The 23,856-nt window shown below is 36.2% G+C and overlaps 4 protein-coding genes across 5 annotated transcripts; 2 read left to right on the top strand and 2 right to left on the bottom strand.

Moving 5' to 3' along the window:
• Positions 1-10: 10 nt before the first annotated feature.
• si:dkey-282h22.5 (uncharacterized protein LOC107988040 homolog) lies at positions 11-3,303 on the bottom strand. Its single transcript, XM_047801123.1, has 4 exons — positions 3,174-3,303; positions 2,610-2,704; positions 2,151-2,277; positions 11-306 (listed from the first exon to the last, which is right to left on the bottom strand). The coding sequence occupies exons 2-4, from the start codon at positions 2,701-2,703 to the stop codon at positions 45-47; spliced, it is 483 nt and encodes a 160-aa protein (XP_047657079.1). The 5' UTR covers position 2,704; positions 3,174-3,303; the 3' UTR covers positions 11-44.
• A 9,759-nt stretch (positions 3,304-13,062) lies between these two features.
• Positions 13,063-16,243, top strand: LOC113639669 (tetraspanin-10). The gene is made up of 3 exons (XM_027141683.2): positions 13,063-13,267; positions 13,522-14,126; positions 14,684-16,243. Exons 1-3 carry the CDS (start codon positions 13,184-13,186, stop codon positions 15,003-15,005), a joined length of 1,011 nt encoding a protein of 336 aa, XP_026997484.1. The 5' UTR covers positions 13,063-13,183; the 3' UTR covers positions 15,006-16,243.
• Positions 15,901-17,103, bottom strand: LOC113639637 (retinal rod rhodopsin-sensitive cGMP 3',5'-cyclic phosphodiesterase subunit gamma-like). Its single transcript, XM_027141652.2, has 3 exons — positions 16,922-17,103; positions 16,109-16,149; positions 15,901-15,977 (listed from the first exon to the last, which is right to left on the bottom strand). The coding sequence occupies exons 1-3, from the start codon at positions 17,101-17,103 to the stop codon at positions 15,901-15,903; spliced, it is 300 nt and encodes a 99-aa protein (XP_026997453.1).
• Positions 17,104-19,984: 2,881 nt separating this feature from the next.
• On the top strand, positions 19,985-23,420 carry LOC113639691 (galectin-3-binding protein A). Of its 2 annotated transcripts, none has more exons than XM_047801238.1 (6): positions 19,985-20,131; positions 20,259-20,348; positions 21,305-21,511; positions 21,629-21,760; positions 21,862-22,126; positions 22,204-23,420. In XM_047801238.1, exons 2-6 carry the CDS (start codon positions 20,270-20,272, stop codon positions 23,243-23,245), a joined length of 1,725 nt encoding a protein of 574 aa, XP_047657194.1. In that variant the 5' UTR covers positions 19,985-20,131; positions 20,259-20,269; the 3' UTR covers positions 23,246-23,420. The 2 variants fall into 2 exon arrangements, with proteins under 2 accessions (XP_047657194.1, XP_026997541.1); XM_027141740.2 differs by having other exon boundaries at positions 21,302-21,511.
• Positions 23,421-23,856: the final 436 nt, after the last annotated feature.

Below are 23,856 nucleotides of genomic sequence, written 5' to 3'. Positions count from 1 at the left end.
CCCCCCCCCCCTCAATATCCTACTAAATGTCCCACTAATGTCCACTAAGTACCAGGGCCTCTATTGGCTCTTGCCCTCCGAACCCACTGTCCTCTACCAGAGGCCCTTACTGGTGTCTGAGTCGGCATGCTCACTGGTGGACGCTTTAGTGCTTTCCACATCCAGCCTTTGGGTATTTTTCCTGCCTGTAGCTCATCAACAAAATCCTCCACCTTGTCAAATTTACTGGTGAGTTTGCCCAGGCTGTCTTTCAGAGTGTTGAATTGCTTGTAGAGGTCATCTGCTGCATCAGACAGAGACTTGATCCTGTGAACAATTTAAGAGAAGTACAGAAAAGATATTTTGGATTAAAGATCTCATTAATTTCACAGCAAGTGTTAAGATGTACAGTCTCCTCTGAAAGTCCTGGAACTGGAAGGTAAATACCATTCTTGATGTGGTGTGATCTATTAGGTTTATTGTTTAAACAGTTCATAGCTCTTAATTTTTACTCTTGTTGTTTTGGCAGTGTGTTTTAGATTGTCTTGCTGCATGATTAAGTTCTTCCCAATTAGTTTGGATGTATGCAACCAAATACACTGCTCAAAAAACTTAAGGGATGACCTATTCATCACTGTATAATACCAGGTCAGTTAAACTTGAGGGATATCAGTCTGTCTGCTTAGGAAACCTAAGTGATTATAATCAGTTTTACCTGTTCTGGTGAAAATGAAAGTGACAGCAGGTGCACTGGAGAGGCTAGTCAAGATAACCCCCAAAAAGGAAATGGCTTTGCAGATGGTGGCCACAGAAATGTGGTCAGAAAAGCTCTCTCTTTATCCTTCCTGACTGATTTGTCTCTAGTTTTGTGTTTTGTTAGGTTCCTTGTAGTATAAGGCAGTACCTACAACAAGCTCCTTCAGAATGCCACGTACATATGTGTCGTAGCAAGGAGGTTTACTCCATATGGAAAATTGCAATGAAGTTGTCTCTTGGTATGGAGGAGATACCAGGAGATGAGCTGTTACACTAGGAGAGCTGCACAGGGCCATAGATGGCAACAAATGAGCAGTAGAATTGGTTTCTGTTCCTTGTGACAGACTTCAAAGCGTCTGGAGATGCATTGGGGAATATTATCCATCATGATGATCAGCGATGGTGTTTGGAGGAATATATTTGGAAGATTGCACAGACCTCCAACGAGCTCATTGATGCCCTGAACCAGGCCTGGGAGGAGATCCCCCAGGACAGCATCTGCCATCTTATCTTATTCTTAGGAGAATGAGACATCAGGCATTTTCAGGAGTGCATACAGGCACATGGGGGCCATACACAGCTGCTATGGTAAAAATGGATACTTTTTTGACATTCACCAGTCTGTAATTTTATTGTGATTTTTGGTGTGATTTTTAATCCAGCCCTCAGTTTACTGATGATTTTGGTTTCTATTGATTCCATTGTTATATCATTTTGTTCTCAACAAATTACACAATGTACATAAGTAAATACTTTTTAATTTAATTGTTTAATTTAATTGTTTTATGCATTACCTTAATTTTTATTTTTATTTTTTTTGAGTACTGCATAAAGTGTAAAAACAATTTGTGTGCCCTGCTCTAACTTGCTTAGCACATCTAAATGTAAATATCAGGAAATTAACTTTGAAATTCTGATCTATCATCTCATATTCATCTTTTGAGCTCAAACCCAAATGTCTTTGGTGTAGAGAAAAAAACAAAAGAATTGGCCTTGCCATTTCAGTATTTTCATATGGGATTGTATGAGGTAATGGAAGTCAAGTCATGGCACTTTTTTAATATTGACTGAATCAATTCCAGTGGTAGCTGCGCCTGCAGAAATTAACGACTTAACACATGTCTGCACAAACTAATAAAATTGCCTTGTTAAGTTAGGTAGTAAGATTAAATTATAGTTATTCCAAACAGCAAGCACACACATTAAAAGTAATTGTTTTTGCAGAAGTAATGGCTCAGATAGATCTCACATGGCTCCTCGTAATCTATACAAATTGACTCAAGAAAAAGTGTAGCCCTGATTTCACTTAATACATACAATTATCAAGTAACATTTCTGATGCTGTTCTTGACTGGTCAGCTTACTTTCAATGATATTCTGTAATAAATATGCATTCTGCTCAGCCATTTACTCACCTCACATATTCAGGTAAGACTGAAGCATGATTATTGACCAGCAGATCCTTCACCTGATACATGATGGCATATTTCCAGTTGTCCAGCACTTGGGTCAGGTTTGAGCAGCTTTTGCCATTTGTTTTGTCTATGAAGTAAGCAGTTATACAAACCATTTACAGATTATACCAAATAAATCAATTGAGTGGTATGTGCCCATATAATTGGCAACATTTGGTAATTTGGTCCTTTTTTTCTAGCTTTGCTTTTCTGTATAAACCGGAAAACTTTTTTTTTTTTGCTGAGAAGTTTAAAAAAGAAAGTCCCTGAAATTAAAACACTAGGAAGATGAAACATTATAATCAGCATTTTTCTGCAGTGATGCAGAACAAGGACTAGAGAACAACACAGAATGATGTCATGTTTGCAGAATCCATGTTTATTCTACTGAACTGATAAACTAGTAAAGAAAGCTGTTACCTCTGTGCTCCCATGTTTCCTGCGTGCCCTTCTTCTGAGCACCGCATAAAGAGAGGAGCATCAGCAGAATCAGATCCCTCTTCGATCTCATCATCCTTAGAAGCACAACACTGATGTGGTTAAAAATGTGTAATCGTTTGATATGCAGCCAGTACGAATATAACACATGACCCTCAACATCCTTGATTCATCTGCTTTCAGATCATTCAACAATAGCATATGTTTCACACATTTAAAAAAAAAAATCCCCTCGACAAAACAATGTTAGGCGGAGTCTGGCACAGAGGTTTAGAGCTGTATTATAACCGCATAAATGTATGTCATTGATATGCGGTGAACAACATAAATCAATTCTGTTTGCTAACATAAAGATCATATGCTGAGTAATTAACAAAACTACACACCAGATGTATCACTGTCTCATAGTGTAAAGCCTACATGTGCTCCTCTCTTTGACCTCACCAGGCATGTAATAAGCATTTGTTAAACAGTTTATATATATATACTAACATAATAAATGTTATGATAATGCTAGAAGCAAACGATTGGGTCATAGTCAAATACCTTAGAGTGATGACTGTGCTCTTGTGGTCAGTGATATCCGAGGTTTAGATTAATACAACTGTGTGTGCTGACGATGAAGCAACATGTCTTGAGTTGCTCTCTTATATTAGCATCGAAAGCCTAAAAGCCATCCCTCTGCTCCCGCCTCCAGAACTGCACGGCAATAGTTCAAGAGAGAGAACAATATAATATTAAAGAATCATTGCACCACACCATAGTTACTCACAGTGGCTAATGGCACATTTACCCATATAGTTGATTCCTCTCTCCTTTTTATATTACCTGTTATTTTTGAAGATGTTATGCATAGCACGTTTTAATACATAGCATTTGCTTAGCAAACACAGTGGTGCCTAGCTCATATCTGACTATACATTGCTGCCGCACAGCTCCAGGGCCTCTGGATTGATGTTCAGCTCAGGCTAATGTCTCTGTGGGTTTTTTAATACTCTTCCTGTGTCCACATGGCTTTCCCCTTTCACCAAAAAAGAAAAATAAAGGTTTAATTGATCTTTTTTCGAGTTATGTCTAATCCAATGTAGGAGTCAGACCACAGTTAGAATAGCCATTACAGCCAAAAGTATAATCGTTTCCAGAAACAGGTCAAAACAAAAGACCAGCTTTACTTTCCAATACGATTTTAATTCCTTTCCTTCATCCAGTAGGAAAAATGTAGATCAGGTGGATTTTTCTCTTGGCACCACCCACAATGTCCTTAAATATGTTCCCAAATAATATGTAAATGTGATTAACCAGTTGTTCTGTTAAATGACTAGTACATGAAAGTATATTAAGAAAATATTACTTTTTTTGTATTAATTTGGGCAAACAGTGAAATTTGGATAATTCTCCTTCTAAAATGAAAGGTCTCAAAGGTGTCATATAACAAGCTTGTCAAAGCCTGGAAACAGTCCTTAATATGATAAGGATTTGACAGCAGTGGTAGGGTTGGAACAGGAGCTGAGGAAGATTCTGTGACATTAAGTTAGTAGCCTCACCCTATTCTCACTACAATCAAAAGCGATCCGTATCCCACCCACAGCCATTTTCTGTTGCATTGACTCAATCCAGAGGTGCGATTAAAAAATCAGTCCTGGCAGAGGTCATGCTCGGCTCTCGTACAGAAAAACTTCATGTAAGGGCATCATTCCAGTCCTGCATTCCTGCGTCTCATTGTAATGGTCTGTTGAACATCTGGGCCTTACTGGTGAGTTCAAGCAGCCTGAAACAGGAAAGATGACAGAAGCAGACCTAGAGCTTAGTAACTGACAAACTTCATGAAAAACCCCATTTGAATATTTTATTGTCTGATTAAAATGTTCATGAGAGTGACTGGAGTCTGAAGGCAGTGTGAGAGACTGAATAGCAGAAGAGTTGTGTGTTCGTTATATCAATATTCATACCATTCAGACCCACATAGTGATCTGAAGGATTTCTTTAGAGTTTCCCCTTTTCTACTTTTCTAACATTGTTTCCAATTTTTTTCTATTCTTTAGTAAACTTAACAGAAAGAGAAGATTTTTTTTTAATGCATCCCAAATTATGCCTAGCACATGATATTTTGACAAAGTTATGGCTAGCTTTTTAAGAACATGTTCCATCAAACAAGAGTGTTGACATGATGAATGGATACTTACAAACCTCTGTGTTTTAAAGAGTGAAACCAAAATAGAAACCAGTGTTTTGCTCTGAAACGTTCTTGTTCTCATGCAGATGTAAACTTTTGTGCTTGAATTACGTAATGACAATATTGTGAATGTGTGGTAAGTTGTTTTGGATAATGTTCTCAAAGGAGTTGGACTTGGATGAAGGCTGGAGTGTGGAAACAAATAAAAGCTTGTAGTACTATTGGAAAGGGAATGGATTTCTGTCCTCGTAATTTTGCTTTTAGATAACCATGTGATCCCGCAGATGAGGCTGAGGTAAAAAAGAAAACGTGTGTATGAGTAAATCTGTAAACACTTGCAGGAGGTAAATGTGACCTTAAATTGACCAGCAGGAGAAAATATGTAGCTGTATCAGTTCTATTATATAGAAAATCACACCGAGAGACACTTGCATTCAGAAGAGGTTATATCATGGATCAGTAAGTTATTCAACCTAACTGCACAAATCAACACCCTGAGTAAAGACACATGCGTCTAACAGACTACATTTAAGTTTTAGTCACATTTTTATCTTTTGCTGCCAAACCTGGATTTGTGGCATCATGGATGTTTATTTTAATTTATTTATTCACCTTACTTTAGTAAGGGTGTTTTGTCATGAGGAGATAAAACAGTCATTAGGGAGGATAAATTGATATCTAACTAACTTTTGCTAATTTTAGCTGTTAAGATAAGCTTACCAGTTATCCCATAAAGCTAGCTATCTAACATAGGTACAAGGCAGCATACTATTATTTATTCACCGCACTATTCATAATAAAGCATAGACACAAGCACATTGATGCAGTCAGTTTCCTATTTGGCTTTTAAAATGGCAGCAAAAAAGCAGGGTGACTTCACTAGAAAGGCAGGGTTAGAACAAAGCTAGCAACTCTATTCATGAAGTCATGCATCTACTTGCGTTGACTTGTGGTAACACCACTGCAGGCATTCTATCATTGTCAAGTTCTTATTATGCTTAGTTTTGTTTTGTTGCTTAGTTACTTAATTTATGTTTATCCTTAATATTATTCAGATCCACATATTTACATTTACTGTTTATTTCTGTGCCTGTAAATGAATCATTGCTCACTATCATCTACACATTATTTGATCTAATTCTTTTTTACAAGTGCAAACATACAGAATTTGACCAGGCTATGAACAATACTAGTCAAAGTAAAAAGACAACAGCAAGATAAATAAAGTTACAGGTCACTCTCTTCACATGCCACCTCAGCAAGTCGCAGCCATTCTGTCAAGTCTGGTATCCATTTTGCAAAAAAATCTAGAGTTAATCTAGAGTTACTCTACAGCTTCTCTGTTTAAGCCAAGGTTTACTGTCTTAAACTGACTGGCAAATTGTTTTTAAACACACTTAATAGTTTAAAAGTAATGGAAAATGATTCTGGTAGCCATGCAAACAGCAGAGTATTCAGTATGCACTCTGTCAGCTCAGTTTTACTGGAAATGTCTGATCACAGCATCATATCCCATGACAAATAGAGCAGCCTTATAATGAGGCAACATCTGTTTGTATTAATAAATACATTTCCTTGTGATAATCTTTAGAATGACCGTGTTTCACTTTCAATTACACAATTGAGTCTATTTTCCCACTTAATGTGGATGATTAATTCATCACTGCTTCTCTCCTACAGTATGTCTTCAGTGAAGTTTTCACACTTGACATTATATTATTATTATTTTATTTTGTTTGTTTTAGGCTTCAGTATGTTAAATTCTAATGTTTAATTTAAACCATAAGTACAGTTATTTGTTGGCTTAATGCTATGTCCCCCTCTCCCACTAAAATAATATTTTTCATCATGTTTGTGCACCATTTTCTCTGCATCACCATGTGTCCACTAACACAGGAAATGAATAATCAGAATTCAGCAGAGCTAATTTCTGACTGCAAGTCCTCTGCTTCCTTTTTCCTAGTTCTTATTCTCTGGCCTGTCCTTTAGCTATATAAATAAGTAAATACCTCTTAAGCACAATTGAGCAACCTACATGATACACATGAGGACAAACAAAAGCTTCCTGTATATTTAATTTATAGAGCAACCAGCACGCATTCTAGCACGCATTCGGGCAACTTCACTCAAAAAACAGTTCTCAAAGCAACTAAACACTTTAACATTCCAACTGCTATAATAGTTAAGTTCTGATTTTTCCTGATTAACAGCCTGTTCCAGAGAGAGAAGAATGAATGATGAATAATCTGAAGCAAAGCACCAAGACTGTTCCTAAGATTTTGCCAGGGGTAACACTGCTTCCAGATTCATGTGAAATTCTATGTTGTGACCCTTCACATTAACACAAGCACAGATTAAATAACCCAGTCTAACCTGAACTTTGAGGAAGAATGACCTCATCACGAAGTCAATGCAGACTCACACACTATTTTTGTTCTTGTTTTATTTTTATTCTTAATTTTATCAGTTTGAATCTTAGCACTGAGTAGAAGCATTGAGATGAGGCATAAGTGCAGCAAATAGAGATATTTAATTTCAGTCATATACTGTATGTTTGCCACATTTTATTTGATAAGCAGCAAAAAAATCTGACTTTCAAATTTCAGGAATGCTTTAAAAACATTTTAGACTGCATCTCAACATTCATTTTGTTGCATTCATCATGTGTGCCTACAGTTTTACTGCCAGTTATTGTTCACATGTTGGAGTAGTTTGAAGTTTGATTCTTGTGACTAATATTTGTACTTTCATTTAGCAATGACATTCAGTGTGCAGTTTTCTGGAAGCTTTTATAATATTGTAGATCATGAAAAACTAAATATACTATAGTTAATAATATAATACAATATTAGAGTCCACACTGGAAAATGCCTTCTGAAAAAATGAGTGCATGCGCGTCAAAGACAGAAGTGGAAATTTTGGATTAAATGCCAAAATATGACATAAAAAGCTCTATAAACTCTATTGGGACAATCAATTTTCCAGATCTCTGAACTCCATAACAGAGATCCAGGTGAAGTAATTACTGCCAAATCAATTATCTGCTCTCCATCTGTTATATGTGGATCCATATATGTAAATACATTTATTTCTGATCTGCCAATAAAAGTTTAACTTCTGTCTTCTATTTCTGTTATTTCAGGTGGTGTATTAATGAATTAAAACTAGGTTAATGTATTAGAATTTGTGCACCAACTTTGACACATTCAACAGCTTCAGCAGATGGGTTTAACTGTGAATGAAAAAAATAGAAGAGGGTACATTTCCAAACCTACAAGATATAATAATGCACAATCTGCCCTACAAACTTTTAAAAAGAAAGCTAATGAAAAGAAGCTATTGGGCCATTTGAAAGAACCTAAATAAATAGGACCACTAGGAACTGAAGGGTTCTTTGTACAATTAAAGGATCTTCACTTCTTGAAAGCTTCATCTATAAAAGCTACTCTAAAAAGAAATTATGTTTCTCAGGATTCTACTGTCAAGGACTATCCAAAGTATAGTCAATGTAAAATGTATTTAATTGAATAAAAATCAAATGTATTTAATTGAATAAAAATATTTAAATTAATTGAATTATATATTTAATTATTTACCAGTTAAGACTTTCTGGAGTCAAAGTATGTATATTCTTGTGCATAATAATTTTTGTATTTATTTTGTTAGGGATTTTGTGTAATAAATCTGTTTGGTAGGTGTAGATCTGGCAGTTTGGACACATTATGTTTTGCTAAACTGTGATGTTTGATACCGCAAACCCCTCTCCAGTCCCTCCAGGATTGTTTTGTAAACCTATGTAGACATATGACATCAGTAGTTTAAAGCAGCATTTAATTGTAATAAATATTTAAATGTACATTTAAATGTAATAAAATTGTGCTTTGTACTAATGTATTAATGATGGGTGGATTCCTTTCAAAGGTTTCTTCTGCATCAGTTGTAATAATTCAGCCGTGGGTGGTTCAATAAAGATTTATTTATTATTCTGTGGTTTACCTAGTCTTACACTAGATGTCATGTAAGAGCAAAAAACATCTGGTGCACTGTCTATTTATAATCTGTTGTTCTTTCATCTGCTCCCTGTTCGGAATCACCGCAGGAAATCATCTGCATTTGATTTACATTTACATTTACAGCGTTTAGCACACGCCTTTATCCAGAGCGATGTACAAAAGTGCTTATAAGTCTTCATTAATGAATACATTAACACTGGTTCACTAGGTCACAGACATAGGGCACCATCAACCTAATGTCTGTTCAGGGATTTTTTTTTAAAATAAAAACATAGAACAAACAAAGGAAACAGTTCTAGTTTAAGTGTTTCATAAAGAGGTAGGTCTTCATCCATCATTTGAAGATGACTTGTTTGTTTGGGCATCTAGGGGAAGTTCATTCCACCACCTCGATGCCAGAACAAAAACGAGTCTTGCTGTATACCTACTTCTTACCCTGAGAAATGGACAAATCGTTCAGTGCTGTAGATCTGAGACATCGAGGTGGAGTGTGAGGAGTGATAAGGGCTTTGAGGTAGGAGGGAGCTGGTCCATTTTTGGCTTTTTAGGCAAGCATCAGTGTTTTGAATCTGTTTTGATTCAGCTACCAGAAGACTGTGGAGGGAGTGCAGCAGTGGGGTTGTATGTAAGAACTTAGGCAGGTTGAAAACAAGTTGTGCAGCTGCATTTTGGATCATTTGCAGAGGTTGAATTGTGTTCATAAGTAAACCTGCAAGCAGTGTGTCGCAGTAGTCTAGTTTTAAAATGACAAGAGCCTGAGTAGCCTGTGTGGATAAAAATGGTCAAATCCTTCTGATGTTGTAGAGAAGAAACCAACACAAGAGTGTCACATTAGCAACATGCCAGGAAAAGAACAGTTTTGCACATTGCAAGATACTGACCTGGGGATGAATCACTTGGGATGTTTTACTGGGATTGAGTTTAATGAGCTGTCATCCCTGGTTATGTCCCCCAAACATGCTAAACCATGGTATGTGATAGAGGGAAGGAGAAGAAAAGCTGAGTGTCATCAGCATAGCAGTGGTATGAGAACCAATGTGAGGAAATAGCTTTACAAAGATCATGAGTATACAGGAAGAAAAGGAGAGGTCCAAGTACTGAGCCCTGTGGGACACCAGTGGAGAGTCTGCTTGGAGTAGATGTCACTCCCCCTGTCACATCCCTCAATTTCAAGACTCCTAAGGGTGGACAAGTGAGTATTGTGTTTCACCGTATCAAACGTTGCGGAAAGGTTGAGGAGGATGAGAACAGATGACATCTGACACATTGGCTTATCTAGCAGCATGTAGTCTCTCAGAAACAGCCAAAAGGGCAGTCTCTGTGGAACGTGCTGCTTTAAAGCCAGACTGTTCTGCGATAGATAGATAGACAGTTTATAATGCGTTCAAGAATTTTTGAAAGAAAAGAGAAAAGTGATATTGTTCTCTATTTACTGATGTCTGATGGATCTTTCTTTCTTGAAGGTACAGTAGATGGTACATGACCAAATGTTAGGGATGCAACATTAGGATTTGGTGCAGATTTTACACCGGATGCCCTTCCTTCCATTTTATCCAGGCTTCGGACCGACGCTGAGTGTTAGCTCTTCAGTGGCTGGGTAGTTCCCTGCCTGGGAATCAAACTTAGGCCAGTGCATTGAGAGCATTGGACCCTGCCAGTGGACCGTCCATTTAGTCTGCAAGCGGGAAAAACTTCACTAAAGAAAATTAGCATTATGTAATTATGAAAGGAATTTAATACTGAAGATATCAGATCCTATAGATTATACTGTGAAACATTGACCTTAATCCACTGAATTCATTTAATATGATAAATCAATCAAATTGATTGAGAAATTTGGAACTAGAAGTTAGGAACATTTGTTCATCTTATTCCTTAAATATGCTGAATCTATCCTTTTCAAAATATGTGCAATATGAGGCTACGGCCAAGACCTGGATTCCTCTGGAAAGCCTGCCTGTCTGCCTGGACATTTAGCCAAAGAAAAAGGCACATGTGCTGATATAAGTCACGACTGCATGGCATTCTGTAAATTTATTTAATATGTTGAATATTAAACCATCAACCATTACATCTTTTAGGTAACCACTGGGAATGGCATTCAATACTATGGCACAGATATCAGCACAGAACCAAACGGTCATCCAGGACCTTTCACTATTTACAGACCTGCAGTTCCTCTTATGTGACTGTCTTTCTGCTGAAATATGCACTTTTTACTATCAAAGTTGTTTTAGTTGTTATAGTTCTTAGTAGGTTTTTATAAGCCTAAGTAAAAAAAAAGCTTTATTGAAGACCATGTAAATAATGCGATACAAAATATTTCCAGTGTGTTTTTAACACAATATATCTGATTTGGCTTTTGTGGGCAGGAGGTTTAGGAATTAAAAGCTCCAGCGGCTCCAGTAAACGAATATGATTTCACACATTTGTCTAATGTGCCTAGTATTGAATAATGCTCATAAAATACATTTCAGAGAGACGTCTGTGGAATGTTTTCCCTTTTATAGGAGCTGCAAAAAGTTGGCACCTTAGAAGGTCCGGAGTGAGATATATTAAATGCAGATCATTTTTATTACATTTTAGGAAAGCAGACAGCTATGGATTGAAATTAAAAAAGAACAGGGATGTTACATATAGTAAGAAAGTATTTAATGAATTAATTATGTTATGACTCTAATTGTTTATGCCAAAGCACTGTTTAATATTGTAATTTGTGTCGTATTTTGTTTTTGACCATTTTTTTAATATCCATGCATCGTTTCAGTTGTCACGTTTCATGTATTGTATAAAGTTGGCTCGTTGTGGTCTATTACCTAAATTGATCTCATTCAGAATAGTTCGCTTAAATTAATTTATACAGTTAATATGAAACATTAAATTAGAGTATATTATATTTATACAGTGTGATCTATACAGCTGGGCTTTGAGTTTTCATTTATACCTCATATATAGTGTATGTGGAACAATAGCTGATTCTTCCTGGAGGTTTTCTTCTTAACTATGTGAATGTGTATGTTCTGTACAAGAGTCACAGCTGATTTTACAGCATACTGATGAGTGAGAAATTAAAGTATCTGATATTTACTGTACTTAAGTATCAAAAGTAATTTTCTGATATTTAATGTACTTAAGTATTTGAAGTAAAAGTAAAAAGTAAAATTTAAGGGATTTTCGGTAGGCATAAGAGCAGGGGCAGTTCTAGGATTTCATCTTTAGGGGGTTTAGCCCTCAGTGAGAATTTAAAACAAGAAGTGTCTTATATTATATATTATATGACTACATAGTAAGCCAAAAGTTATGCTATTATTAAATGGCAAAAGTGGACACCAAAATGTTATGCATGATGTAATGATGTCAGTCTTGAATCAAATCAGTTCATGTGCATTCTCTACAAACAGTGTGTCCAATTAATGCAGTCATTAATAAACAAATATTCACAAGACAAAGACCAAATCAGTAAATGTTATTTTTATTTAGTATTGATATTGCATTAATATTTTGTTTGTGCTACAACTCTGGTAATATGAATAGTGACATTTCACTGCTTTTGGTTGCCGCTTTATAGATAAACGCCTCCAGCTCTGACTGCGCGTGCACGCTGCGCGTGCCTGTGCTTCTCCGTAGAGCGTGCGGAGCTGCGTAATGTAATCTAGGAGCAGTGATTCGCCAAAACCTCCCTTATTACAGTCACACACATTTCTGCTGATTTTATTTTGTAGTAACAAGTAACGTAGACGCTTAGTGGGAATATAACGGAGTAAAAGTATACATTTTATCTAGGAAATGTAGTGGAGTAAAAGTGAAAGTTGACATAAATTTAAATAGCGAAGTAAAGTACAGATACGTGACATTTATACTTAAGTACAGTAACGACGTATTTGTACTCCGTTACATTACAACACTGGTAGCTTTGCAGTTTACTGCTTACTGAAATATTGCTCTTTACTGTTGCCAAAATAATCTGTCAAGTTGGATCTGAAGTGTGAAGTTGGTTCTGAGTATGTTCAGAAACAGGGATGAAATGTAGGAGGCGTTTTGTATCGATTTACATATTTAATTGATTATTTTCGATCATCTTTTTGCATTATTTAAATCTCCCAAATCCTTTTAGTTGCATGGCCAAGTTTTCTGTGGTTCTTACTGTATCTCCAGGCAATTAAGCAGGATCTCATTCATACACTCATTCTTTCTCTAATCCCAGCACTGTGACTCTCACATGATGCAGGAATGCACAAGATCTCAGCGATGCTCATTTACACTGCTGCTCTTTCACAAACACTCTTTTCAGCTCGGTCTTATTTTACGCTTCTTTCTTTTGTATTGACCGGCATGCAAGTGGGCGCAGTGTCCCCAACCAGCAATATGAGATGAGCTCTTTTTGGCTTTTAAAGAGAGTTCCTTTTTTCTGGAGGTCCAAAATACAAGATGATGTGACAAGACCACTCATAAAGGTAACATTGTATCAGTGAATTATTATTATTATTATTATTATTATTATTATTATTATTATTATTATTATTATTATTATTATTATTATTTACCTTAATTAGGTTAATTAGTACAGATTTTAATTGATTTTTAATAGACCAAACAGTGCATGAAGCTTAGTCTTAAATGATGTCCTAGAATCTATTATCAAACAATGAAGTAAAGACGATTACACACTTTTCATTACTTAACATTTTACAACCATTACATCTCCTAGGTAACCAATAGAAATGGCACTCAATACCAGGGCACAGATATCAGCACAGAGAGCCAAACTGTTTCAAGCTCATCAAATCATAATGAACAAACCAAGCTGTCTTCTTGGACCTTTCATTTACAGACCCAAAGTCCCTCTGATCTGACGTTCTTTCTGCAGAAATATGTGCTGTTTACTAGCAACTTTTTCTTCTCTGTGCTGGGCTTGGTCACCTTAGGAACTGGTTTCTGGGGTCTTACAAACAAGGAGTCCTTCGCTCAGGAGAAGCTGGATGGCCTTGGCACTGATCCCATGCTGCTCTTAGTTTTTCTTGGCGTGCTGCTTTCACTTCTTTGTCTTACTTGTTGTGTGGGAGCACTAAGGGAGAATTACTGCCTGCTGCGTACTTTCTCTGCGATGCTTCTAGTCCTTGTAGCTGCTCAGTTCCTGGTGGCCATTGTGGCCTACAGCATGCAGGGCTGGATTATCGAACTGCTGAGCTCAGCCATGCTGATGGCTATGACACGCTACCAGGACGACCTGGACCTGAGGTTTATTACAGATGAGATCCAGGTTGGGCTGCAGTGCTGTGGGGTGAATAACTATCGAGACTGGGAGGTCAACCAGTGAGTACACAATCACCAGAAATGGGATTAGAGTGATTAATCAATACTAATCAACAATAATACTACTAACAACAGCAGCTACTACTACTAGTTCTACTACTAATAGTAATTCATTGGTTAGCAAGGTTGCCATGCACCCCTAGGTTTGTAGGATTGATTCCCACCTCTGCCCTGTATGAGCAGTGTTTGCATGTTCTCCCTGAAATTCAGGGGCTTCCTCTGAGTACTCAGATTTCCTCCCTGGTCGAAAGGCATGCGATCTATGCTGATTGTCATCTTCAAATTGTCTGTAGTCTGTGAATTGGGTGTGTGTGATTGTGCCTGTTCAGGAAGCCCCTTGCCTTGTGCAACCTTGTTCCCTGCCTTTAGCCTAGGATAGGCTGCAGGTTCCTCACCTCTCTTTGTAGGATAAGTGGTACAGAAAATGGCTGCATAATAATATTTAATTTTAAGCAGGTACATAAAAGGCAACTTGGATAAATGCACAGAATCATACTTCTGACCTAAAAGCCACTTCTACCCTCCATCTTTGTAAATTGTGTCCCTTTTTGTTACAGGTACTTTAACTGCTCATCTCCTGGCGTGCAGGCATGTGGCGTTCCTCCCTCATGCTGCGTGGATCCACTGGAAAATGGCACAGTGTGGAATTCACAGTGTGGCCTTAGGGGGCAGCAGCTGGACGAGTTCTCAGCTCAAAGTGTGATTTTCCTGGGGGGTTGTCTGGGCAGTATTTCACGCTGGATAAGCCTGCACTCTGAGGTTATTGGCATAGTAACAGCTGTCCTGCTCGGAGTTCAGATCCTCACACTGATCATTACTACATGCTTGCTGGACAGGATCCAATGGAACAAAACACAAGCATGGCAAAGAAATGCATGATGCACAAACGTTTTCTTCTCTGAGTAACACAAGGTACAAGAAATTACATATGACATGTATCAATATCCTGTATAATAACTCCTATTTATCACATTATGTTCCATATGTTTTACAAGTGAATAATCGTTTCTCCTTTTCGTTTTTCCTATTCTAAATTTTTCTTCATTTTCACCAATGTTTCAGTTTGAAAGTGCAAATCTATCATTCCTAATACACATAGCTATTGAATTAGTTACTTCATGCAATAATTGTTACAAACAAATGTACATTTAGGCTTCCCTAAAAAGTACAAAATAAGCTTTATTCAGTGTTCAAGTCATTTCAGTACTGCTAATGATTGTAAGTTTAATCACAAAACAACCTCAGCAATCAACTGATTTTAGACAAAACACAAATGGCTGCCTTAAGACATAAAAATAAGCATTTTCTACGCAAAATTATTTCTGCTCAATCAAATTCAATCAGGACTGTACATTAAAAAAAATGAACAATTTCCACTACTGACAGAGCTGCTCTTTTAAACAAGAGTGGCACATGAGAGTCACACTATGATTGTAAAACACAAAGAAATCTTTGTTTAAAACATCAAACATGTTCATGACCAGAAACATTTCCATTACAAGTATTTTCTTGTGTTCAGAATCGAAATAGTAGTCAAAAAACACATGAATATGTACCTAAAGAAATCTGTACCAAAAGAAACATAAACATACTCTACTTATTATACTATAATAACTTATTTATTTAATGCTTATTACTCTCCGACTTATATTTTACCCTTTGTTACCCTTTTCATTGTCTACGTTATGAACAGGTAAACAGGTCATGTAGAAACGTCTGATTACTGCTAGATACTGCTGGAACACTACATAGCAAAGGCGGGTTGTTTTTTTTCTCAGATGATGCCATACTGAGATAATTCATGCAGCTCCAGATGACTGAATGCTTCCCAGGGGCAGATCACAGTGATATCTGCAAAAGAGAACAACATCTGTATATTGACTTTTAGGTCTGTTATAATCTTTACATGGTTGCATGATTTAAGAAGTTCAGATTTAAGAAGCATGATTTAAGAAGTTATGAGTTTTTTATGTAAACTGTACCAGTTCCCAAGCCTTCCATTCCAGGAATTTCTTCACCAAACCTGTAAAACACACACACACACACACACACACACACACACACACACACACACACACACACACACACACACACACACACACACACACACACACACACACACACACACACAAAATACACACATAAATAATCACAAATGCCCTAATACCTAAATTAATATTTGCTTATAAACGATGATCACCATAAGTACATTTTATTATATATTTGTCAGAGAAATTAAAGAGCATTAAAGACTAAAGACTAAAACACCACAAAATATTCATAGAATCGTATTGAATCTTATAGAAGATAATAGTGGCTATTAAATAAACAAATGTTACCGTATTAAATTCATTCTTATGTAGAAAGGAGCATTGCCCTGGCCCTGAGTCACCTAGAGCATGTACTAGTACTGCAGAAGGATTTGAAGAGAAATGGATGAAGAAACGGTTTGAGATTGAATTATTGGTGTTTACTTTTAAGGCATTTAAAATAGTCAGCATAAATGATGAAAGTAACCTTCCAATGATGATTAATTTGTACACAGCTGTGCAGGACAAATTATATAAACAATCAGAAATTATACATTAAATCAGATTCATTCTTAAAGAGCATGCTTCATTTAATTCATGCATAAACATGTAATTAATGTGGTTATTGAAGCATGAATTCACAAGATTCACGTTGTAGTTAAGTAGGAAACAAAGAAGGACATGTCAGTTACAGTTGCAAATCTTTACACAAAATCCACATATTAAACAGTATTAATATTAATATTAGTAATAAAATGTCTTTACCCAATGACTCCTCTCTTGGGTGGTTTGCTTTTGAACTGCCTAGTGGATCTCTGTTTGAAACGCGGTGGACCCTTGTGTGGAGATCCAGGCCCTGTGGCTCGAGTTGCCATCTTGTTGCCAGCTTTATGTTCAGACTTGGGCATCTCCACGTTCATGAATCCAGACTCTGTCTGTAGACTCATGGATGAAAGTGCTGGATACAGAGTAGACTCTCTGCATGTAATTTAGGTGTGAATGGATTAGAGTAAGGAGATAAGGCTAAAGTCGGATTGTGAATGACTTATATATCACCGAACTTGGTGCATAATGTTATCACTGTGAACTGTGCTACATACTGTATATTGGACTATTACAGAATTTGGTGAAGTGCTAAATCAGTTTTTGCTATATTGGGAATAAAAACCAACTGCTTTAAACTGGTTTAGGTCAATTTATTACTTCCACAATTTAGAAGAATGTTCATTATTGTAACTCATCTGTTTTGAATTGTAGTTGGTAAAAAGCAGGGATTTTTCCTTAGAGTTCAGTAAATGTCAAAATTAAACAAACAAAAAACAAAGAAGTATGTACTTTATTATAACTGTGTAAATAAACTTTTTTACACCATCCTCTATTTTCTATTTCTTTGTTGAGTTCATTTACTGCTTGGTAAATTTTCATTCTATTCAAATTTTAATACATAATTTTAAGATTTTTTTTTTTAAATAATGCATTTATGAAAAGCACATATTACTGGATGTAATCTCCCATTCTGCATGGAAACTTGACTTTACTTTTTCTTTCTTGTCATATTTAACCTACAGTATTCTCTAGAAGTAATTATAAAACTATTGAACAGTCGATTTTGTTGGCCCACAAGGGCAGTCTACACCTTCCTTATTATCTCAAGACTTGATGACTCATAGAATCAATATAATAAAACCAAATTCCAAAGCTACAGAAGCAGGATTACTATAACCTTCTCCACCTCCTTCAGTGACCCTGTAAGCCAGGGCCTGTAAACACTGTAAGGCTCAAGTCTCCTGGCTAGTAGGTATTTAATAAATCTCATTAGAGAAAGGACAATGCACAAAATGCTAAACGGAGTGCAAGCGCTCTAGCTTAACCAGTAGAGACACATGTTTTCTGTCCCTGAATCAATCCATAGTCTAAGTAAAATTCAGTTTTTCTCTAATAGTGAACTGACCTTCTCCAAAATATATGGAGATATTAGATTTGGCTGTAGGCACAAGGCTGCAAACAAGAGCCATAGCTAATCACAGCTGTACCAATAGTGAATATAATCACGCTCATGCTCATGTGACTGTGACTACAATATGGAATTTATACTACAGTACTAAAAACAAGACATTAATAATGAGTAATTGAATTTCTGGACACAATATGGCTAAATGTTTTGTTTAAATTTGAGAAGGTTTTCTAAAACACCACAAAAATATCTGCACTGCTAAGCAAGCAACTGAACGTGGACCTAGAAGGTGTTTTCAGTACGAGCTTAGAAACTGAACGTAAAATAAAAGATAAAAGTTATTGCTCAAGTGTGATTTTGGCCCATTCTTTGACACAAACACACTGGTTTCATCTTCATCATCCTGGTAGATGGCAGCAGATTTTTATCAAGAATGTCTCGGAATTTTTTTTATTATCCTTCCTTTAGTTATATGAAGTTTGCCAGTGCAGTATGCTGAACAACAGTCCCACACACAAACTTGAGCAAAATTTTTGGGGTGATGTGCAGTGTCATTTGACCTCCAAACATGGTGTGTATTATGGCATCCAAAGAGTTAAATTTTAGTCTCATCTGACCAGACTATATTCTCCCAGTATTTCACAGGGTTGTTTAAATGCTGTGCAGCAAATTTTAAACAAGCTTCAACATGCTTTTTATTCTTTTACAGTATGTCTTGAGAGAGCTCTTTGCTTTTACCCAAGATGTTTCTTGTGGGACACCTTGGTAATGAGTTATCTTTATAAGCCATCAGTTGGGACTGAAGCAGCTGATAATTATTTCCACTGACAAGGGGAAGGATTGTGATTCCAGCTGGTGTCTTGGCTTTGCATGCCATTTTTTAGCCCCATGGCTTTCCATGCCAGTTGTGCTGCAACACAATGTTTTTAACCTTGGTGGAACCATTGCCTTTCTGCAGGAGCTACATTTTATTTCAGTTCCTTCTCCACCAGAGTGCACACTAGTTCAATTTGTGAAAATGAGTAATAGTGACACATTTGCATGGTAGGGAAAGTAACAGCTTTTTCACCTGGCTAAATTAAAAAAAACAAAAAAAAAACAAAACATTTATTGTATTAAATTTCCTGCCCAAATTTATAGTGGATTTGGAGCCTGGGCTAGAAAAAAATAAGATCAAGTCAGGAACATACTCTGGATTGTACCATCAGAGAGCATTGCACATACATAATTTGTAGATTTTTTAAGTAGTGTATAGAGCTGTGCATTTTAACCACTCACTAAACAATTTCTAAAAATCCAGGAAAAAAAATCATGGATAGAAAATGCAGACTGAATACAGAATTTTTTTATTTTTCTAGGAAATGCAAAATAAATTAATAAATAAAGCCAAGAGACTATATTTAACCAATATTGCATGAGTGTGGTTATACTAATTTTGGCACATCTGTAATTTGGCTGTAGGCACAAGGCTGCAACCAAGAGCCATAGCAAATCACAGCCGTACCAATAGTGAATATAATCACGCTCATGCTCATGCGACTGTGACTACAATATGGCGTTTACAATACAGTACTAAAAACAAGACATTAATGATGAGTAACTGAATTTCTGGACACAATATGGCTAAATGTTTTGTTTAAATTTGAGAAGGGTTTTCAAAAACGCCACAAAAATATCTGCACTGCTAATCAAGAAACTAAACGTGCGGGTAGAAGGTGTTTTCAGTACAAGCTTAGAACCTGAAAGTAAATTAAAAGATATGAATGTTCCCTGTCTCAACATGTTCTGTTTTGAACAACACCAACCTCTATACTCACAGGGAAGTAATATGATCTTAGCACTTTGTTTGGAGAATGGACTTTGTGTGCTAGATTTCTTCATTAACCACACCTTCGTTTTAGACTTTCTGTGAAATGAAACTGTGGAATGAACTGAACACTGAGCTCTAACTGAACACCAGTGGTCCTATATAAAGAGATCTTGTTGCATAGGTTTCATTATTTCTTCTTATTTCTCTACAGGTAAGCTACAGTTCCCTTTTGCAGGAATATGCTCATGTAAAAATAGTTCCATCTGAAGTTTTCTTAGTACTATTACAAGGTTTTTAGGTTCTTAAGATGCATGAGATTTTAATATTTGTTTTTACAGATTCTCCTAAAATGGTGTCATATAGAATTAGCTTTGTCATCTGGTCTCTGCTGTCTCTTCATGTCTCTACACAGAGCTGGAATCTATTTGGTGAGTATGTTTCAAACAGTTTTAAACATTTTTAAATTAAAAAAAAACATTTTTTTCAAAAGGAATTTCGATATGTATCTGCAATTGTACTTTCTATTTGTGCATAGATGAATTGTGAAATAATTGCATATCATTTGCATTTTTTTATTATATAAACACACAATGTCTGCAAATTTAAAATGAAAACACAAAGTCTTTTTGCAATTGCATTTCCCCAATCTTATGAGTTATAACCATGTCATGTTCAAATAGCAATAGCAGTTACCTATTTTGCTCTTTTACTTCCTGAGTATGGTAAAATTCAAATGGAATCACAAATCCCTTTGCATTTGCATTTCCAATAACTTGTACAGAAACGTGCAGTCAGTGTTGGGGCTTAGAGTAAACTATAGGGCAAAGGAAATGTGCTGAACAGACAATTGCTGTTGCCGAACTATCAAATACTCTCTTAATAGCCTTCTTATTTTAGTCTTGATATATATATATATATATATATATATATATATATATATATATATATATATATATATATATATAGATAGATAGATAGATAGATAGATAGATAGATAGATAGATAGATAGATAGATAGATAGATAGATAGATAGATAGATAGATAGATATCTTTCTTTTAACGTTTAAAAAAGTCCAGATAGTCCAGATTGTCTTCCAATATATTTCTATTTTAGTAAACTATGCAATTTGGAGTGGAGACAATATCATTTGGAAACAAAGAACAAATAGGTTTATTAACATAAATTACTGGAGTTAAAGTTGTCCGTATGAGGTAAATCAGAAACAGAAGGGGTATTCAAATGCAAAGAGTAATATGTGATTTTGCATTTTCATTTGAATTATGTTACAATTTACATATCCACAAATCAAAATTAAAATTTTGTTTTGAAAATATTTATACTTTCTTAATTTGAACTACTATGTTAATGTCAATTTGGAGATAACAAGACAAAGGGACCACCCCAGGATGGTGGACTGCGGTTGGTGGGGGGCAACCAGCCTAATAAAGGTCGTGTGGAGGTGTACCACAATGGCAAGTGGGGAACAGTCTGTGATGATAATTGGACCCTGAATGAAGCCCAAGTAGTGTGCCAGCAGCTTGGTTTTCCTGGAGCTGTCTCAGCTAGTTCAGGAGGAACATATGGAGAAGGCAAGTTTCTAAATGTGATTGTGGAGATGCTCATTACATAATATTCACTGTGATCCTGGTGAGGATAAATCAGTTACTGAATTATTAATATAATTAATTAGATGGCTTTTGGTTTAGGTTCTGGTCCTATTTGGCTTGATGATCTGAGCTGCATGGGATCAGAGAGCTTTTTGTCCAGCTGTAAGTTTAAAGGCTGGGGTGTTACTGATTGTTCTCACAAAGAGGATGCAGGGGTGGTCTGTGAAAGTGGTAAGCCATTTCTGTCATAAATTTGCCCTTGCCATAAATCTGTTATGTAACCTTTTTTGAATTAATGTTAGGTCTGTTAATATTGTTTCAAATATTTATAGCAAAATATACGGACAACTATAAGTTCCAACTGGACCACAGCCTGGGTCTGTCTGAAGATCTTGGGACACTTTTTGATAGTGGGGACAACTGTGATTTCAGCATTGTGGTTCGTGACCCAAGTGATGACCAAGCTGAACAGAACACAGTTTGTGTCCATAGGCTGATATTATCTCTCTACCCTCAGTTTAATATCTCTGATAGCATGAAAGACCTCACAGTTGAAATTGACCAAAACTGCCATCCCCATATCTCTAGTTTCTTGAGGTAAGTTCTACTGATTGAATTAACCCATTCAGCAAAATTCTTCATTTTTGGATCTCATGACATGCAATTCCTTTTAGGTATCTTTACACACGCAAGATTGACATCACCCTCTCTTCAGCCCAGTGCCTACACCAGCTTTCTTATATTTATCAGTTGCAACAGCTTTTGGAGGAGATAGGCAAAATCTTTACTTTGCTCTTAATTCAGGACGGTAGTTTCCGTACCCAAGTGTCCCTGTACGAGTATGGTGTTCGTACGAAGGACATGCTACTTCAGGAAAATGTTCTTCAGTATCTCTCCTGGAACTTTGAATTTTTTGTTGACTCTCCAGCATGGAAAACTGTCTCCATACACTTGATGAAGGAACTTCTGTCTCGTTCAGATATAGTGGTGAAAAATGAGTTTTTTGTGCTTCAGGTCTTGGAAGCTTCAGTCAAAGAGAAAGGAGAGACAGTTAGTTTAGAAGACAAGGTCAGCCTACTAAGTTCCATTCGCTTCCCTATGATCCCAGTTGAAAATCTTTATGATATTCAGTTCAGCTCTGGCATGTACCAAAGCAATGAAGCATTTTACAGCAGTGCTTTGCTGAAAGGCTTCCAATTTAATACACTGCCTTTCTCAAAGATCAAAGACCATTTTAAGAACATTGAGGAATATCTTCCCAGGATTTACACTGCTGAGCAATGGAGCACTGTCATCAATTACACTTCAAACAGTCAAGCTAACATTTACTATCCCTCTCGTCATTATCCCTATGGTAATTTTCCCTCTGTCTCATTTATGACTCCTGCCCATAACAGTGTGACTTACAAAGAACAAAAAATCAGTTGGATAGCACAGATTTTTAAAAATAGTTGGGAATGCTCTAACCAAGGTTTCATTTGTGACTCTTTGCCTTTAGCCAGACTCTATACCCAATATGGCCTAAGTAATTATAAGAACACAATTCGCTTCAACAACAAGCTGATTCTCTCATGCAAGTCTGAAAACATTGTGTTCAATGTCCAAGATTTTAAAAGTGACAAAGCTGTACTTCCCACCAACAGCAGTATGGTTCTGCCCCATCCCTGCCCTGATGACTATAGCTTTAAATTTGTTGTGAGTCCAGAGTACATCTGATTACATTCTCCTGCACACTAGTGGATCTCTGTTTGCCATTTTTGTTCTAACTTTTCTATCAAATTATAGTCATGCCAATGATAGTGATTTCTTTCCGTTTTTCAGTAAACATTTCTCCACTGTCACTGTGAAAAAAATAAACATGTTCAAAATTAAAGATTGCTAAGTTGATTGACTAATGTTTTTTAATCACTGAGTTGTTACATACTTGGCCAATTGACAGATGTCCATTAAGTTTTATACAAAAATTGATATGCACAAAGTAATATATAATACAAAATAACATATTATGCAGTGAACAGGACATTAAACAACACTATACAAAAAAGAATTATTAAAAAACAACACTGAGCTTATACATAAGACAGGTTTTGACATGTGGTTGGAATTCCAGGTCAAAAATGAGGGTCACTACAAACTTTAAACCTTAGGATCATATACCGAACAAGAACAATTGGAAGCCAGGTCTAACAGGTGGAAAGGTGGCTGAGAATATTGAAAAATAAATTCTCAAAATTAACCATACATTTTTTAAAACACTTTGGTTCATAAATACAAACATTATTTTACATTAACAGGAATGGGACAAATATTGTCTCTCTTTTGAGTGA

This window comes from Tachysurus fulvidraco, chromosome 15 (genome assembly GCF_022655615.1).
Source record: "Tachysurus fulvidraco isolate hzauxx_2018 chromosome 15, HZAU_PFXX_2.0, whole genome shotgun sequence".
NCBI classification, from domain to species: domain Eukaryota; kingdom Metazoa; phylum Chordata; class Actinopteri; order Siluriformes; family Bagridae; genus Tachysurus; species Tachysurus fulvidraco.
This window is presented reverse-complemented; position numbering and strand designations above follow the sequence as displayed.

Bases quoted from the DNA above. Each gene is read 5' to 3' on its own strand.
- LOC113639669 (XM_027141683.2), top strand. From the start codon at position 13,184: ATGAGCTCTTTTTGGCTTTTAAAGAGAGTTCCTTTTTTCTGGAGGTCC. The intron at 13,268-13,521 runs GTAACATTGTAT...TACATCTCCTAG, and splicing joins TGACAAGACCACTCATAAAG to GTAACCAATAGAAATGGCAC. The intron at 14,127-14,683 runs GTGAGTACACAA...TTTTTGTTACAG, and splicing joins CGAGACTGGGAGGTCAACCA to GTACTTTAACTGCTCATCTC.
- LOC113639637 (XM_027141652.2), bottom strand. From the start codon at position 17,103: ATGAGTCTACAGACAGAGTCTGGATTCATGAACGTGGAGATGCCCAAG. The intron at 16,150-16,921 runs GTAAAGACATTT...TGTGTTTTACAG, and splicing joins CCCAAGAGAGGAGTCATTGG to GTTTGGTGAAGAAATTCCTG. The intron at 15,978-16,108 runs GTACAGTTTACA...TCTCTTTTGCAG, and splicing joins AATGGAAGGCTTGGGAACTG to ATATCACTGTGATCTGCCCC.
- LOC113639691 (XM_027141740.2), top strand. From the start codon at position 20,270: ATGGTGTCATATAGAATTAGCTTTGTCATCTGGTCTCTGCTGTCTCTT. The intron at 20,349-21,301 runs GTGAGTATGTTT...GTCAATTTGGAG, and splicing joins ACAGAGCTGGAATCTATTTG to ATAACAAGACAAAGGGACCA. The intron at 22,127-22,203 runs GTAAGTTCTACT...AATTCCTTTTAG, and splicing joins CATATCTCTAGTTTCTTGAG to GTATCTTTACACACGCAAGA.
- si:dkey-282h22.5 (XM_047801123.1), bottom strand. From the start codon at position 2,703: ATGATGAGATCGAAGAGGGATCTGATTCTGCTGATGCTCCTCTCTTTA. The intron at 2,278-2,609 runs GTAACAGCTTTC...CTTACTTCATAG, and splicing joins GGAAACATGGGAGCACAGAG to ACAAAACAAATGGCAAAAGC. The intron at 307-2,150 runs GTGAGTAAATGG...AATTGTTCACAG, and splicing joins GTCTTACCTGAATATGTGAG to GATCAAGTCTCTGTCTGATG.